This window comes from Monocercomonoides exilis (genome assembly GCF_001643675.1).
Source record: "Monocercomonoides exilis strain PA203 chromosome Unknown scaffold65-413564, whole genome shotgun sequence".
Lineage (NCBI taxonomy): Eukaryota > Preaxostyla > Oxymonadida > Polymastigidae > Monocercomonoides > Monocercomonoides exilis.
The window spans coordinates 346,739-364,400 of NW_027150610.1; the positions used below are offsets into that span (position 1 = coordinate 346,739).

At 37.4% G+C, this 17,662-nt stretch overlaps 2 protein-coding genes across 2 annotated transcripts; one reads left to right on the forward strand and one right to left on the reverse strand.

The window, feature by feature from the left end:
• Positions 1-950: 950 nt before the first annotated feature.
• On the reverse strand, positions 951-3,015 carry MONOS_9331 (uncharacterized protein; the record flags this gene model as incomplete). The annotated part of the gene is made up of 5 exons (XM_067879821.1): positions 951-1,116; positions 1,206-1,987; positions 2,180-2,528; positions 2,886-2,922; positions 2,979-3,015. The coding sequence occupies 5 exons, from the start codon at positions 3,013-3,015 to the stop codon at positions 951-953; spliced, it is 1,371 nt and encodes a 456-aa protein (XP_067719211.1).
• Positions 3,016-7,392: 4,377 nt separating this feature from the next.
• MONOS_9332 (uncharacterized protein) lies at positions 7,393-17,155 on the forward strand (the record flags this gene model as incomplete). The annotated part of the gene is made up of 8 exons (XM_067879822.1): positions 7,393-7,414; positions 7,473-7,552; positions 7,629-8,328; positions 8,720-11,113; positions 11,305-14,865; positions 15,398-15,549; positions 15,773-16,189; positions 16,574-17,155. 8 exons carry the CDS (start codon positions 7,393-7,395, stop codon positions 17,042-17,044), a joined length of 7,797 nt encoding a protein of 2,598 aa, XP_067719212.1. The 3' UTR covers positions 17,045-17,155.
• Positions 17,156-17,662: the final 507 nt, after the last annotated feature.

Genomic DNA, 17,662 nt, shown 5'->3' on the forward strand with positions numbered 1-17,662 from the left:
AGAGAAAGAAGAGAAAGAAGAGAAAGAAGAGAAAGAAGAGAAAGAAGAGAGAGAAGAAGAAGAAGAAACCATCTCAGATTTAGAAACAAAGACTGTTAGAAAAAAAAGAAATATTAGAAACAGATCAAAAAATGGTAGATTCGTGAAAATTACAGAGAATCAACAGATTGAAACTTTTATTCTTGAATCAAAACTGTTTTGTGAAAAAAAGGAAACAAAAATTGAGGAGATGGAGAAAAAAGAAAAAGAAAAAACAAAAACAATTCAAAATCGAAAAATTCTTGGAAGTTTCATCAAATCAAAAGATATTGGAACCGAGCAATATCCTATTGGTTTGTAGATAAATGTATCACAACACTTTATTTCACATCACTTTTAAACGATGTTCAAACAATGCAATAAAATTACAAATTATCTTTTTTTGTTTATCATCAAATTTGTCAAAACATGTGAAAAGATTCTTATCTAATTGTTGGAATTGCATTTATTGAACTGAAATTCAATTATTCTATTTGAATATCCATATTGCAATAACAATCAGATTGAATACAATCACTCAACCACAATTTTCTCATTCTCAAACAGCATGATTGTTGTTGTTTCAGAAAACAAACTGGAAATCAAGTTCTTCCCAAAATAACCATCATCTCACCATTAATTGAATTAAGTTTCGCCTCATCTTCTCACTTCACAAACTTTCCTCTCCTTTTTTCTTTTCCAGTTTCTTTTCACCCGTGTCCACATCACTCTCTTACTCCACACCATTCCTCAAACAACCCAGATAGTAATTCCACAACTTTCATCTACTGTTCCTTTCACAAATACAAACTCAAATCAGTTCTTTTTTAAACATCGTTCTTTGATGTTATTCTCTTGAAACTGTTTTGATCTCACAAACTTCAGCACATTAGCTCAAACACTCTATTTTTTTCATCCACATTACAACCACATCATTCTGCAGCTGCACTTCTCAGAACAGTTTTCTCCTCTCCACTCAGCTCAATCTCCATCACTCCCCCTTCTCTGCTCCTCTCACTTGTAACTCCATCCCCCTCAAAGCTCTCCACAAACACACTCGAATGCACAGCAAATGGCACATTCTCAAACGATGCTCCCCTGACAGAGCAGTTCTGCACATTCAGCATCCCAATCAGCGTGCTCACAATCCTGTATCCAACAACCCCACTCTCTCTCTCCACTCAAACCCCACATTCAACACATTCACCACCCCACCTTCTGTTCCCAGAACTATGCTTTGCCCAGTTCCAAACACCTGCGGAAGACTTATCGCAAACATTCTCACACTCAGGCGCTCATCACTCCACATCACAGCTTCACATCCATTGCTCTTTAGCTCCCATTCAACATGCATCTTCGCCTGCTTTGCTTTTTCTGCCTCATGCCCACATATTATTGTTCTTCGCTCATACACAAAGCAGTCACTCACCACACATCTGTCGATCACCACAACCTTCTGCTCTTTTTGCTCACTCTCTTCCTTCAGATGCACTATCCCACACCAAAGCATCTCACATGCAATCTCCTCTTTCCCACGCCCCAGAACATCCATCCCGCGCCCTTCCGACACATGCACCTCATCTCCGCTGAACTTCACCAGGAACAGAAGCAAATCAACACTCTCCCTTGCAAATCTTCCATCATCCCTCCCTCGCAGCTCCACTTTGCTTACACCATCTTCGCCCACAAGCTCCATGTCAAACCGTTTCGGAAGGATTGTTGCATTCAAATCCTCACACACCACAAACATATCTGCTCCTTCCCCTGCCCTGTTCCTCTCAAACACACACCCCTTCTCCTCAAAGTAATATGAGCAGCTCTCCCCAACAACACTCATACACATCCCTCCTCCTTTCTCTTCACTCCCCCTTGCCGAGCATCCTTCAAATGTGCTGTTCTCAACAACAACCACCACGCCTTCTGCCACCTCACACTTCAACTCCCTCCCACTCCCTTCTTCAGATCCACACTGAAAATATCGAATTGTTTCCCACTCTGCATCTCTTTCCTCGTTTTGCAACAACCCCGCTCCTCATTCTCATCTCGCATCTGTTAATCCTTCTCCAACTTATCTCCAGCTTTGATCGTTTCTCTCCAACAACTACCCCTTCTCCTCCCTCAGAATCACTCCTTCATAAAACTCAGTCCCTCTCACAAATACGCTCTCCTTCTGAATCTCTATGCATTTCACGCTCACCATCCACATATCAACCACCAAAGATCCACTTTCTTCTTTGCTTTCTTCACCTCCAATCTGACAGTCAACAATCATCACAACCCTAACACTAATCGTTGCATTCTCCTCCTTTTTCATGTTTTTCATCCCTTTCCACGTTGTGAAGCACGGCTCTTCTTCACTTCCACATCTTGCAACATCAAATCCTTCTGATGAAATAAATATCTCCATTGAGTTGTATGGAACGAGGAACATGAACAAATCTTTATTCGAATGATGACTATCACTTCCTACAAACAAATTGTTATCGCCTGTCATTGATGAGTAATCAAATCTGAATGCTAAAGTCGTAACAGAAAAATTAAAATCCTTTCCCAAAATGAACTCATTCTTTCCTATGACTGCATTGCTGTTCTCAAAAATTACATCAACATCAAAAAGAAATGGCTTCTCATTCAAACAATTTTGGAAATCCAAATAAAGAAATCCTCCTTTTCCATTTATTGATGAAAGCGAACAAGATGACGCATTTGTTGATTTTATTTCCAGTTTTTCATTCCTTTGCAATGTGATTTTTGCAACACCACCTTCTCCACTGCCCTTGTTCTCAATATTTGTTAAGTTGCTGCTTTCAAACAAAACAGAAGAAGCCATCACCATGGAGATTCACCAAATGAACGCTCTGCCAAACTGCATCCCTTGAATGTGAAACTTCAACTGGTTGTTATCTACGAAATTTGATCAATATACTTTGTTAATAAAACATTAAATATGTATTTCATACATTGAAGATGTCCACATGATAAGATCAAGGACTTCATGCTTAGCGCATATTGATTTGGGATGTGATGTTGATGTAATCAATGTAAATATCATTTCCCACTTTTGCTGTGTTTGCATTGAACTTCATTTCAACAAATCCATATTCGAATCTCCTCTTTTTTGCTGCCAAATACACTTTTCCTCCTTTTCTTGTGCAGTTGTTGTTGCTTCAATAAATATCTTCTTGCATTTTGCATTCTATCTTATTTCAGAAGAAAATAAATTAAAATATAATGAAAATCGTTAAAATATTCTATAAATAAGTTAATTCATATGAAATTCAAACTTTGTTGGCGTCACCAGCGTTTCTTAATTCAAGATCATCACGGCATAACATTAATATCCTCAAACTGCACAAAATTGATCAGCTTAAAAATCATAAACAAAATTCATTAAGGATAGAATGAAATTTTAATAATCTTTAATTGCACACTTTAATAATATTTCTAAACATTTGATTTGTCTCAGATTTACAAGCTGGGGTTCAATTCTTGACGAAAGAAAGTAATTTCTTATTTTTTGGATATTAAAAATATAATTGTGGGATAGATCAAAATATTTTAATTTTTTAATTTATTTTTTTTTATGTTTTATTTTTTGAAAAATCATTTTTATAATAAGAGTATATAATAATTAACAACTTCTCAGCTGCTTATTATTTTAAAATTATCAATTATTATCAAAATTTTGAAAAAATACTCAGATTTATGGGTGATTTTTAAAAATAGTTTTTTCTCAAGGATCAAAAAGAATTTCAAAATTCCAGTCCATACAAATGTTTTATTATTAATTCTACTTTTTATTTATCATAATGTTTTAAAACATTATCAAGAATCGAAAAAGGACATTAAATACACCTATGCCGAAAATATTATAATAGAGAAGAGAAATTATCAAATAATTACAAAGAAAAGCGTTATGCATTGAAACTGATTTGAATAAACAAACTCGTATATACTTTGTTCTGAGGCTACACAAATACAAAGAATTAGGAAATAAATTGGGAAGAGAGAGAGAAAGAAATAGAAAAAGAAAAAGAAAAGGAGAAGGAGAAGGAGAAGGAGAAGGAGAAAAAAAAGAAAGAGAAAGAGAGAAGGAGAAAATAAATATGACATGGATAAGTTAAAAAAGAAATAGAGAAAGACGATTAATTTGACACAAACATGTTGCTGTTGCTTTCTCGAATGCAGTCTTTGTTGAGCAGCTGATACACTTTGCTCCATCCTCAATGGCTCAGATGTCAGCTCTTCTATTTCCTTTGACAAACTTGATGCAACATTTTCCAAATGCTGGAGGTGAAAGAAGAAGTAGAAGAAAAGAGATAAAAGAAAGAAATGCAAATATTCTGATGGAAGAAGAAGAAAAGAAGAATTAATAAGAAGTATTCGAAATGAGTTGATGGAAGATGAATAATTGAATCAAGTAATATCGATACGAGGAGAAGGAGAAGAAGGAGAAGAAGAGAAAGAAAAAACAGAAAAAGATAAAGATAAAGATAAATCAAAATAAAAAAGTCAATGCGAATCGCTGTAATGATCACTAACTTTTCATTTGAACAAAGCTAAAACTATCACAAAAAATCAGAGCAACAATTAAATGAAAAAAACAAATAAAAATTATAAGAGACTTAAATAAAAATGAACTTTTAATTCAAATCAGATTGTTTTTAAACATTTTCATAACAAATAAAATTTATTCATATTCATGGAAATTGATTCTCTCAAGTCAATTTATTTCTGAACAACATATCAAACAAATATTTTTTGAAAAAATAAACAATTGTTAAATAAAAAGGAATGAATTTTCTTTAACGAATTGCAAAAAAATGCAAAATAAAAATTTCGATAATTATGACACTCAGAAAAAACTTGTTAAACATGAAAAATCACTACGGTTTTAAGCCTTTGAAAAATGATAAATAATAAAAATGAGATACTGAAAATAATGCTTCAAAAACATTGAAAAATGAATTGGAAAATCTTTATGTGAATTTGCATAGAATGATAAGACGTCTGTCAAAGCGAAAATAGTATTTTAATAAATGAAAATTTTGGTAAGGTTTATTGATAGTGAATTGTGAGTAAATTTTTGTTTTGAAAATTTTGAATTATTGGAAAGTGTTTTATTTTTTTCAAAGCATAATTAAAAAAAATTGTTTGCTTTTATCTTTTAAAAAAAAACAGTGCCGGGCACTGACTGACGAGAGATCCACATTTTTCAAGGTGACGCAGATGTTTACACAATCTAATCATGATAAGTCTTTCATTCTCATTTCAAAAAAAGCATGTGAAATTTTTCAAAATTGAAAAATTTATTAAACGCGCAGAATGGAACAAAATTCATTGGGCAAAAATTTTTATCCCAGACAGGTGATTTATTTTTTTGAAATCATAAATTTATTGTCAAAATATTATGTTTGAAAATTTGTTTTTCATTTTCGTGAAAGAACATTGAATAGTGATAACAATGTCTTCAAAAAAGAATTTTCATGAACGAATCTCGAATGAATGCTTTCGTGACAAAGGAAATTCAAAAATATATGGAAATGATGATTTCCAAGCCATTCACAAAAGATAACTATTAATTCATCTCCCCGAAAAAAGTTATGATTGTTATTATTATTTCCAAAATTTAATTGAAATAATGCATGACAAAATTTTTGAATTAATTTGAAATACAACGAATTGTTCCAAACTTTTTCTCCATCGCATCATTTTTTATCTATCATTCCCATGCATAATAATGAAAAAAAATACAATTAATTTGTCCAAATTTTTTGAAAAGTTCATTTTATTTAATTTTCAAATAAGACAAAAATATCATATTTCGATCGAATTTCTGTTCCCACTGACAATACTTCACAAAAATGGAAACATAAGCATTGTCAAGATTTTGTTTTCATGGCAGCGAAATTTGGTGAGAGGGAACAGAAATTTGATCGAAATATGAAATTTTTATTTAATTTGAAATTTAAACAAAAGGAACTTTTCAAAAAAATTTAGCCATATAAATGATAAATTTCATCTAAACCATTTCAAATACTAATGTTTAAGATGAAATAAAGAAAAACATTTGTTGGATAAGAATGTTCACTTTTCAGTGATCATTTACAAATATTCAGATAAAAAATTTTTTTCAGTATTTTTTGATAGAAAAAATTGATTTCAAAAATAATCGCCCATATGAACACTAAAATAAATTATGCGCTTTTATTTGTCAGAGAACAAATAACAAAATAGGGCATGAAAGTGACAAAATCCAATTAAAAAGTGAAATCAATTAAAGCTTGACATTCTATTTGCAAATTTCAGATCGAAAGAAAGATGTTGATGAAATTAAGGACAAGGAAAGAAAGGTTGCATAATGATGTTATTATAGACGAAAGAAATGGAATTGAAAGACTTTTGAATAAGTTTTCAAAAAGTTTTTTTAATTTTGAATTTTTTGATGATTCTATTCTTTAAATTTCCTCAGGTTATTAATAAAGAATTATTATTTTTTAAATGGGACAAAACATTTGTCTTCAGGCATTTTAAATGGAAAATTTTTCATCTTTGATGAACTTTTTGTGATCAAAAATTTTGAAATAAACGGGTTTGTTTTTTGAAATACGTTTGATGTCACAAAACATAATGTTGTCATATCAATGATGTTTGTGTTCATATTTGAAAATCAAATTTATTTTGAAATCTGAAAGTTATTGAAAAAGTTATTTGTTAATCAATTTTTTCATGCATTGTACAAAAAAAGCTTGAAAGTCTATATTTTCCCTCATATTTTTTCTTCTTTTCATAAACTCTTATCTTTTATAGTATTATCACTCCTTGACGCATATATGCGGTCCACAAATAATTATAAAAATTGTTTGTTGTTTTATTTTATTTTATGATACTGTTTATTTTCGAAAATGTCCAATATATATTAAAAATATTATCATAGAATTTCATCTTCGAACATTATTGAAATGTCTTTCATGTGAATTCTTATCCTGAAAAGGTGAAAAACAATATTTTCTCTATGCATCATCTTAATTAATGGATTTTTTTATCACTTATAATTTGTTAACAGTATTCACATTCTTATTTTTGTATTTTTTTCGTTTTCCTTATTTTTGTTTAATTTTTCAATTTCATTTATTCAAACATGAACACTCACATACACAAACACATACAAAAAAAAAAAAAAAAAAAAAAAAAAAAAAAAAAAAAAAAAAAAAAACATTGACCTGACTTACATACATATATATTTTTCTCTTTTAGTTGTGCTCAAAAAATTGTTTTTGCGTTTTAAAAACGTTTCTTTAATATTTGAGTAAAGTTTCCTATGGGCATTGATCATATTGTTAACGGTTTTTAAATAGTCGATAAGACCAGGAAATGGCTGAACAAATTGCTTTAGGTATTTTATTGCATTCTCATTTACTTATTATTGCAACTTATGTGAAAAAATTTGAAAGCTGTTGCCGTTAACGATTGCACGCGATTGAAAGGATCAAAATCCGTTGTTGGGTTCGAATTTGGTGATGAATATTGCGAGGTTGCTCTTTTTTACATATTTTAAAATTGATTATTCCTTCAATATTACTGTGATTTTTTATTTTCTTTTTGTGAAGTCAAATGTTGTTGAATGTGTTCAAAATGGGACAGAATTTAGGGCAAGCTATGATTTTATAACGACATTTAGTGATATTACTGTTGATGAAGATTTTGTTAATCAATTAGCTTCGACTCCTTTGGTTTTTCGATTTTACGAATTTGTCGAACCAATTGGAAAGAAAAATGACAAGCAACAAAAGAATTCTTCAGGAAAAGCACCTCTTTCAAAGGGAGTGGGAGCGCCATTTCCAACTGGGAATCCTGCCGATCTTCCCCCAAACACTATTGCAAATCCGCAAATCGGTGATCTACAGAAGAATCTAATTGGCACTGTTGAAGTGTCGCTTCTGCCTTTTGTATCAAATGCAGGATTGCAAAGTATAGACACAGGAAGAGTTACTATTCAGCTAGCACCAGATTATGATTTACCAGCATTTGCAACGCAAAAAGATAGCCAGGTTGAAAAAAAGGCAGTTAGGTCTTCAACCGATACAAAAAAGCAGAAGGACTTGCAACAACAGCAACAAGACTTGCCTGCGGCCATTGAAGAGGAGCTTCCTCCAGCTACAACACAAATACGGGTTGAGCTCTCTCAGGCGTTGTGCCGTGTTGTGGATCTGCGTGAATGGAATGTGTTGACTGTTGCTGTTGGTGGACTATGCGGCCTTCCGCGTGCGTGGGAAGAAAAAGCCAAATACAATGTGGATGCGAAACAATGTTTGAATGTTTATCGATTTTTTGATCATATTTATATTTCTGTTTGTTTTTCTTTCTTTTTTCTTTTCTTTTTTCTTTTCTTTTTTCTTTTCTTTTTTCTTTTCTTTTTTCTTTTCTTTTTTCTTTTCTTTTTTCTTTTCTTTTTTCTTTTCTTTTTTCTTTTCTTTTTTCTTTTCTTTTTCTTTTCTTTTTTTCTTTTCTTTTTCTTTTCTTTTTTCTTTTCTTTTTTCTTTTCTTTTTTCTTTTCTTTTTTCTTTTCTTTTTTCTTTTCTTTTTTCTTTTCTTTTTTTTTCTTTGTGTTCATATTTCCTAAATGAACTTATCTTCTTTTTACAAATTGAATATGATTTTCAATCAATTTATTAATTTATTTATTTATTTGTTAATGCAGTGCCTGTTTCATACACACTGGCCCTTCCGCTTCCCTTCACACGGCGCGACATCAGCGCTCTTTCAAGCGACTCTGCCAGAACACAAACGCAGACACAGACACAATCTCAATCACAATCTCAATCACAATCTCAATCACAATCGCAGATGCAGATTGCATGTTCACTCAGATCTTCTCGTGCAGGCACCGCAAATGGAGGAGATAATTCATCTTCATCGTCTTCTTCTTCTTCTTCACTGCTTAGCTCAAGCGAAACAATGCAAAGTCCACTGCCTGCTTCCAACTCTTCTTCTTCAGCTTCTCTCGCTCCATCTTCATCAAACGCAATTTCCTCTTCCATCACCATTCATTCATCATCATCATCATCTTCTTCTTCTTCTTCTCTTTCCCTTCTTGCCATCCCCTCCACTGCCCTCTTCACAAACGGCTGCTTTGTCCCTCCTCCTCCTCTCCACAGCACCGACCCTTTGTCCTTCCAAAAGCCCTCTCAATTGCAATCCTCTCTGCTTCAGTCTCAATTCCAATCCCAATCGCAGTCAGCATCCCAATCAACTGCCCAGCTTCCCTCGCCTTTGCAGGCACAACTCACACAACTGTCTCAACCCACTCCACTGACACAGCTGCCTGATGACCCTTCCTCATTCACAGATGCGGCGGGCGTTCCTCTTCCCTTTGAGGCTGCCATCCTCCCTTCTGCCTCTGCTGCCAGGACGCTTTCGTCGCAGCTGGCTGGGCAGCCAGAAAAGAGCGAAAAAGCAGAAAAAGCAGAAAAATCGGAAAAATCAGAGAAGAATGCAAAAGGAGACAAAGATGCTTCGCTTTTTCCCGGAGGAGAAAACGGAGCTGCAGGACTTGTGGATATTGCGTGGAATGTTGTGGATGATGGCCTTCCGCCAGTGGGAATGCTACGCCTCGCCCCGCCACGCCCTCAGCTTCCTCAGTTTTCTCAGCTGGGGCAGTCAATGTCTGCCTCACTCTCGCGCAGCAACGGATCACATCTGAATGCAAGCAACGGGATGAATGGAGCTTCAGGTGCTGGTTCTTCTTCTTCTTCTTCCTCCTCCTCCCCTTCTTCTTATCCATCCGCCTTCTCCTCTCTCGATGCCTCGCACTCATCAGACACCAACTCCCCCTTTCTCGACCGTTCGCAGGGGCTGTCATTGGCAAGCACTGGGTTAGGTTCTCCTGCATTGAGCAGCATGAGCATGCTGTTTGGAGGGGTGAATCCGCTTGTGGACGATCCAGACGATGAAGGATGCCTCAGCAGCCAGATGTTCATGGCAGCGCTTGCAAACCACGAGGGGGAAGAAAAGAAGGAAGTGGAAGGAGAAGGAGAAGGAGAAGTGGAAGTAGAAGGAGAAGGAGCTGCTTATGATTCGATTCAAATGAATCCATCATCATTGCCTTCTTCTTCTTCTTCCTCTTCCTCTTCCTCTTCCTCTTCAGAGGAGAAGAAGCAGAATGAGTCTTCTCTTCTGTCTATGTCCCTTCTCACTCTCCATCAGTCTTCTTCTGAATGGCGTCGCCCACACGTCGCCTTCCAGTCTGCCCTTCCTCCTTCAATGGCAGCTGTCTCAACAGTCAAACTGCCATCAACGATGATGATGTTGCCTAATGCTTCTGCTTCTGTGTCTGCTTCATCGTCATCTTCTTCTTCCTCTTCCTCTTCCTCTTCTTCTAATAATAATAATAATCAAAATACAGCTCTTCTATCTCTTCCTTCTCTCCTTCCACCAAAGGAGCATTTATCTGCCTCGCTCAACACCATTCCTCCATCAGTTGCTGCAAAGGAAGCCAGTTTATCAGCCAGTTCTAATCAGAATGGACAAAATGGATTGAATGGAATGAATTCTTCTCTTCTTCCTTCTGCTCTGATGGCAACCGCACAGCTGAATTCTTCGCAGAGAGGAGGAGGTTTGGATTCTTCTTTGGCTCAGACGAGCTTTTCGCTGTCAGCTTTTGCAAACACAAATGGATTGCGTTCATCAGCAGATGGAGGGAAAGAGCTGGGGAGAAGCGGGATTGGAGCACAGGGTGTATCAGAGGGGGAAGAAGGAGGAAGAGAAAGAGGAGAAAGAGGAGAACGAGGAGAAATGAATGAGGAAGAGGATGGGATGCATGGGTTGCCACTGTTTGTGCCTATAAACTCTTCGTCTGCTGTGCATGTTTCGTCGCTTTTTGCCTCTTTGACACCTCAATTGCCAAGTGTTTTGAGTGGGATGGTACCTTCTTATGCAGCAGAAGCAGGAGAGGAGGGGGGAATAATGATGGGACAAGGGCAGAGAGAAGGAGAAGGAGCTGGTGAAGATGGGGCGAATGCGCAGAAGGAGGAGAAGAAAGAGGAGAAGAAAGAAGAGAAGAAGGAGGAAGGGAAAGGGAAAGGAAAGAAAGAAGGTTTGACTTTTTATTTATTTTTTATTTTATTTTATTTATTTTAATTTTTATTTATTTATTTATTTATTTATTTATTAATCTTATTCTTCACTCACATATTCCATCTTCTTCTTATCTAATTAATCCCTCCTGCCCAATAAATAAAAAAATAAAATAAAATAAAATAAAAAATAAAAAATAAAAATAATCAGCTCAAACAGAATCTCATTCATTGCATCCTTCTCTTCCCCAGTTCCCTTGTCTCTACCGTCGCATTCTTTCTCCTCAGTCAGTTGAAGCACTGAAGAATCTTGCACTGGAGAAGGAGAAGAACGATGAGAAGGAAAGGATGAAGAGAGAAAGGAAAGAGAAGAAAGGGAAAAATGCGAAGAAGAGTAAGAAGATGACAGGAAAAGAAGGGAAAAGAAGCAGAAGAAGCAAATTAGAAGAGGAAGAAGAAGATGATGAGAAAGAAGAAGATGAAGAAGATGAAGAAGAATATGATGAACTTAATTCACAAAAGAGCAGAAACAAAAATTTGAATGGAAATCCATTTGAAGAGTCAACAATAGCCAAACAAGAGCGATCTTTGCTTCTTTCCTCAATGGGATTGGAAGATCCGATACATTCACATCTTTCTTCCTCTTCCTCTTCCTCTTCCTCTTCTCATTCAATTCCACCAACAGCTGCTCCTCTTGCCTTCACAGGTGGCATTGGCCATCCTCTCATCCCCCCTCCTTCTTGTCTCTCTCTCCTCTGTGACAGAACCTCTCCTGTTACTTCTCTTCTGTCAGACAACAACTCTTCCTCCTCCTCCTCCTCTTCTTCTTCTTCTTCTTCTCATAACTCTTTTGTTCCTTCTTATCCCAATCCTTCTTCTTCTTCCTCTTCTTCTGCCTTCTCTGGTTATAACTCAACCACTTCATCAATTGCTCAGCTTCCATCTGTTGCCTCTTCATTCGTTGGAGAAAGAGGAGAAAGAGGAGGGTATTTGAACAGCAATTCGAATGTTCCCTCTGTTTTGCCTTACAGACACAGTTTTGCAGCTTATATCCCTCTTCAGCCATTAGCTCAGCCCGGAACGACTGTTGTGTGTGGGAGGTTTGATCTGTTTGACTTGAATGCCCAGGGGAAAAGCGTTAAAAGGGTGGAGTGGGAAGAGGAAGAGGCGGAAAGGAAGAGGAGGGAGAAGGAGAAGAAGGAGAAGAAGAGGAGAGGAGAGAGGGAGGAGAATGGGGTTGAGGGAGGGGATGAGATGTTTGGGAGGGAAAACAAGAAAGCGGATGAAGGAGTTGATATCAGAAAGAGCACAGGATCAGTGGCTGGTGGAAGGGGCGATAAAGGAAAAGGAGAAAAAGAGAAAGAGAAGGAGAAGGAGAAAGAGAAAGAGAAGGAGAAAGAAGGAGATAGAAAGAAAGGAGGGGAGAAAGGGAAGAATGCAGAGCAAGACAAGAGCGATGCGTATGATGATGGCGTTGGAGGAGCGAAATGTGTTGAGAGAGCAAAATCCTTCGCAATTGTTGCATTGGGCTTGGAACACCCGCTTATTCCTGTTACTCCGCCTCCTGCGCCTCCTCTTCCGTTGGCAAGTGGCAAAAAACAAGGAAAAGGAGAAGAGAAGAATGGGACTTCGGGAAATTCGATGAAGAATGTGAAGGATGTGAATGGGCAAGTGTCAAATTCATCATCATCATCTTCTTCTTCTTCTTCTTCTTCTTCTTCAAATTCACAAAAATCAAAATCCTCTTCCTCCTCTTCTTCTTCTTCCTCCTCTTCTTCTCTTCTCCCCTTCTCTTCCCCCATCGACCCCCACCATCTTCAGCAGAGCCCCTATTCCCTCTCTCCTCTCCACTGCATATCCCCTCATGTTCTGTCTGACGGCCACATCATCGACACCTCTTCCACTGATGTTTCTTCTGTTCCTCCTTCTCTCTTGTCCAATTCCACTCTTTCATCTGACTCTGCCCTTGCCTCAACAATCAACCAGACAGTGGAGACATTCGCACACGCTGTGTTATCACAGACGGATCCTGAATTTGTTGCGGCTTCTTCTTCTTCTTCCTCTTCCTCTTCTGGTTCTTCTTCTTCTTCTTTTGATTCAGAAACAGGTGGGTTTGGATTTCAGGGTATTGAATTGCAATCACAGCAGACCCAACAACAACATCAAAATTACAATTCTTCTTCTTCTTCTTCAGTCTCCAACACACCACGTGGCATCTCCCGCACTCCTCTCAGCCCCTCTGCAGCTCAGCTCCAGAAGGGAATGAATCCTCAAAGCTCTTCAAAAGCCATCTCCTTCTCAACTCCTCCAACAGACAGAACAAGCAACGACGGCTTGCAAACAGTGCGTTCCTCTTCTTCTGCGCTGAGTGGCTTCTTCTTCCCTTCCTCTTCGTCTTCCACAGCCCCTTCCTCCTCTTCTTCTTCGAGTGGGGCGGTGGCAGAGATGAAAAGAAGCATCCGAAGAGCGCTGGAAGGGTCAGGGCAGATGGCGACAATACAAAGAGAGATGATGGCTATTCTTTTGATGCAGATGAGGGAGCAAGGAGTGGCTGAACAAGCAGAAGGAGAAGGAGAAGGAGGAGAAGGAGGAGGAGGAGGACAAGAAGTGGCGGTGGCGAAGCTGTTTGCGAGTGTGAGGGAGAAGATGATGGTGCATTTGGAGAGGAATGTGTTTGGGGTGAGTGAGAAGGAGAAGGAGAAGGAGAGAGAGAGAGAGAAGAAAGGAATAGCTGGGCATTCAACAGGAATAGTTGGAGGGAAATCGCTTTCATCGTCTTCTCCTTCGATTGCTGGAGGAGATGGGAGAAGCGGAACAACAAGAACAGGAAGATCACAGCAAGGGCAATCACAAAATACAACTTCTGCCATCTTTCCTTCGCAGAATGCTTCTTCTTCTTCTTCTTCAAGCTCATCATCTTCTTCTTCCTCCTCTTCTTCTTCTCGCAAGTCAAACATTCCCTCTTCTTACCCCACTTCATCTATTCCACCCACACCATCATTTATCACCTCCTCCTCTTCCTCTTCCTCTTCTTCTTCTTCTTCTTCTTCTTCTTCCGTTCTCTCTGACTCCCACCTCCTCTCTTTATACGATGAAGCCATCCTTCTTGGCCTCCACTCACAAGCAGAAGCACATCTGGATGAAGTGATTGCGAGGCATCCATTGAGTGAAGAGCTGTGGCTGATCAAAGGGAGCACAGCATTTCGAATGGGGGACACACCCAGAGCAGAGGAATGCTTCAGAAGAGCTCTGCATTGCAATCCACGCTCAGGGATGGCGCTGTTGTGTGTGGGGTGTCTGAAATCAGCAAACAGAAGGAGTGAACAAGAAGCGGAAACGTTTTTGACTTCGCTGGTTGTGGAGAAGGATAGCAGGAATCCGATCTGCTGGGCGGTGCTGGGGCTGCATTATGCGTATGTGGGGAAAGAGGAAGAGGCAGAGCATGCGTTCTCAAGGGCAGCACAGCTAAGGAGGCATTTGTTGGGTGCGGCAGGGGTGGAAGGAGGAGGAGGAGGAGGAGGAATAACAGGGATGGGAGGGATGGGGGGGAGTGTGTCAACAACAGTTATTAGGAAGCCTGTATTGCAGAGGGAGAACAGCAAGATTCGGATGGGCGAGCAGACAGGAGGGAAAGGGCAAGGGGGAAGTGGAGTGGGGTCGATGAGATCATCAGTGAATAGCGTGGGAGAAAGAGAAAGAGAGAGAGAAAGAGAGAGTTTGGTTGATTTGGATCCGTTTTCGCAGAGGAAGGATGTGAGAGGGCCGGGAATAGGTGTGAAGAGGGAGGAGAGGAGGGAAATTGGATTGCGATATTTGTGAATATGCATTAATTTATATTGCATGAATTTGTGTTTTATGAATATTTTATCTGTTTTCTTTTTCTTTTTCTTTTTTCTTTTTTCTTTTTTCTTTTTCTTTTTTCTTTTTCTTTTTTCTTTTTCTTTTTTCTTTTTTTCTTTTTCTTTTTTTTTTTTTTTTTTTTTTTTAATGTTAATTTTCGATAAATTGCAATATATTCTTCATTCATCTTTTTATGATTTTTATTCTTAATTTATGAATTCTTTTCTTTTCTCTTCTCTTCTTTTCTCTTCTTTTTCTCTCTCTCTTCACTTCTCTTTTGTTTCTCATTTTTTTCTTTTCTTTTCTTTTCTTCTTTTTTTCTCTTCTCTTCTCTTCTCTTCTCTTTTTTCTATTCTCTTCTATTCTTTTCTCCTTCATCCTTTTCTCCTTCATCCTTTTCTCCTTCATCCTTTTCTCCTTCATCCTTATCCCTCTCTTCTCTTTTCCCTAACCCTTCTCTTCAGATGAGCCTAATTATGAGCGATTCCAGATCCCTGTTGTGGAGAATGGGCTGAGGAGGGAGAATGTTGGGCATGACCCCTTCTGCTTAGAAGTCGCTATGTTTCTGTTAGAACAGTGTGGATGCACTCATCTAGCTGAAGTGGCTGTGAAAATGGTTTGTATTCGAAAAAAAGAGAATAAATAAATATAAAAAATAAAAAAACAGAAATAAATTTAAAAAAGAAAAAGATAAATTTCGTTTTTTTTTTTAAATTATAACTAACATTTATGAAATCAACATTTAATTCTTTTCCTCTTTCTCTCTTTCTCTCTTTCTCTCTTTCTCTCTTTCTCTCTTTCTCTCTCTCTCTCTCTCTCTGTCTCCTTCTCTCACTCAGGATCTCAACCACATTGGCCTCGCAGCGTACTTCCCTCTTCCCACAGCCACTCAATCGAGACAATCCAAATTGCGGGTGACAATTCCAGGCGCCGGAATAAACGATGCACAAGGCGAAGAAGGGGATGTTGGGCAACTCCGAACATCAGTTACATCAGCTGTGTCTGTTGGAGGAGAAGAAGAGGAAGAGGCAGGAAGAGGAGGAAGAGGAGAAGGAGAACAAGAAGGAGAAGGGAAAAGAAGTGCGAAGGATTTAGCATTCACTTATCCCTCAGCGATGGGGCTGTTATGTCTGGGGAAAGTGGCATATGACAGAGGAGAGGTGTCTTTTGCAGCAGAAGTGTTTGCGATGGGGCTGGCACTGGAACAAGAGAGCTATGACTTGCACAGATGGCTGGGCCATGCACATTACTTGATGGTGTGGACTTTATTTATTTATATAATTATTTATTTATTAATATTATTATTATTATTTTTGTTATTGTTATTGTTATTATGTTTTTTTTTTTTTTTTTTTTTTTTTTTTTTTTTTTTTATTTATTTATTTATTTATTTTATTATTATTATTGTATATGTATATGTATTGTTTTTTCTTTCTTTCTCTTTAAATATCAAATATATTTCTCTTTCTCATTTCTCTTTCAAATCTTCTTCTCTTCCTTTCTTTCCATCTCCCCATCTTTCAATTAATAATTTCTATCTATCTACCTTTATTTATTTATTTATTTATTTATTTATTTATTTATTTTTTCGCCCCTCACCCTCTTCACCCTCTCCCTCCCTCTCTCTCCCTCTCCCCCAGAACCATTATGATGACTCCCTCCGTGAATACACCAAAAGCATGGGCATACACGGCATCACCAAAGACGCCTCAGTCTGGCTGCGCATCGGAGAAATTCAGCTGAGCGAGCAAAAATTGAGCGAAAGCAAAGATGCATTTCTCCGGTCTGTGGCAGTGTGGAGGACGTGGAGGGGGCTTTTGGGCATTGGCGTGTGCTGCGTGTGGGAAGGGAACTATACAGACGCTGAAGACGCTTTATGTGCTGCTCATACCCATAATGTGCATAGTGCTGAAGTGTGGGGTTATTTGGCGCTGCTGCTGAGTCTGTGCTCGCGCGCGGAAGAGGCGCTTATTGCGCTGTCGGAGGCATTGTCGCTTGGTTTTGCGGATGGAATGGTATTGTCAAGAGTAGCTCAACAGCTGGCAGAATTAGGATTTGTAGAAGAAACAGAAAAAATTAAGAATAGAATTCAGGCTGCCCAAGAAGAATAAATAAATAAAATAAAATCATTTCTAATGTTTTCATTACATTCGTTTTCTTTCATGTCTCAATTTCGTTCTTATATCCACGTCACATTAAAAATTCATTTGTTTGAATGTACGTATGGCTTAGATCATTTTTGATCAATATATCAAAATAAAGACACCGTTAGCGTCTTATTGTCAGGTATTAAAGCTACTCTGACTATGCCATGATAATAGACAAAGTAAAAGAAGACCAAATTAAGCACTATTGTCATGTTCTTGACAGTACTGCAGTTGGAAAAATCATGAATGACGATTCAATTGCTGCTGTTAAGCATTTATCACACACAATTATTGACTGTGAAAAAACTGGAGATGATTCTCTTTTTGGGTTTGTTGGACATTTTGTTTCTTAAATTTTGAAAGCCTAGTTATTTTTTTATTTTGAAATTATATCTTTCCTTGCTTTTTTGTACAGGCTTATGGAAACAGCAATTTTCAAAAGTTTTAAAAATGTTCTTTCATCAAAATGTAATCCATCTTTCAAAATGGAAATTTTGCAATCTTTGAGCCTTATTGTACAAAACTTTAAACATGAGACATCTCTCCTGTATATTCTGTCTGGAAATAGAATAAATGATATTA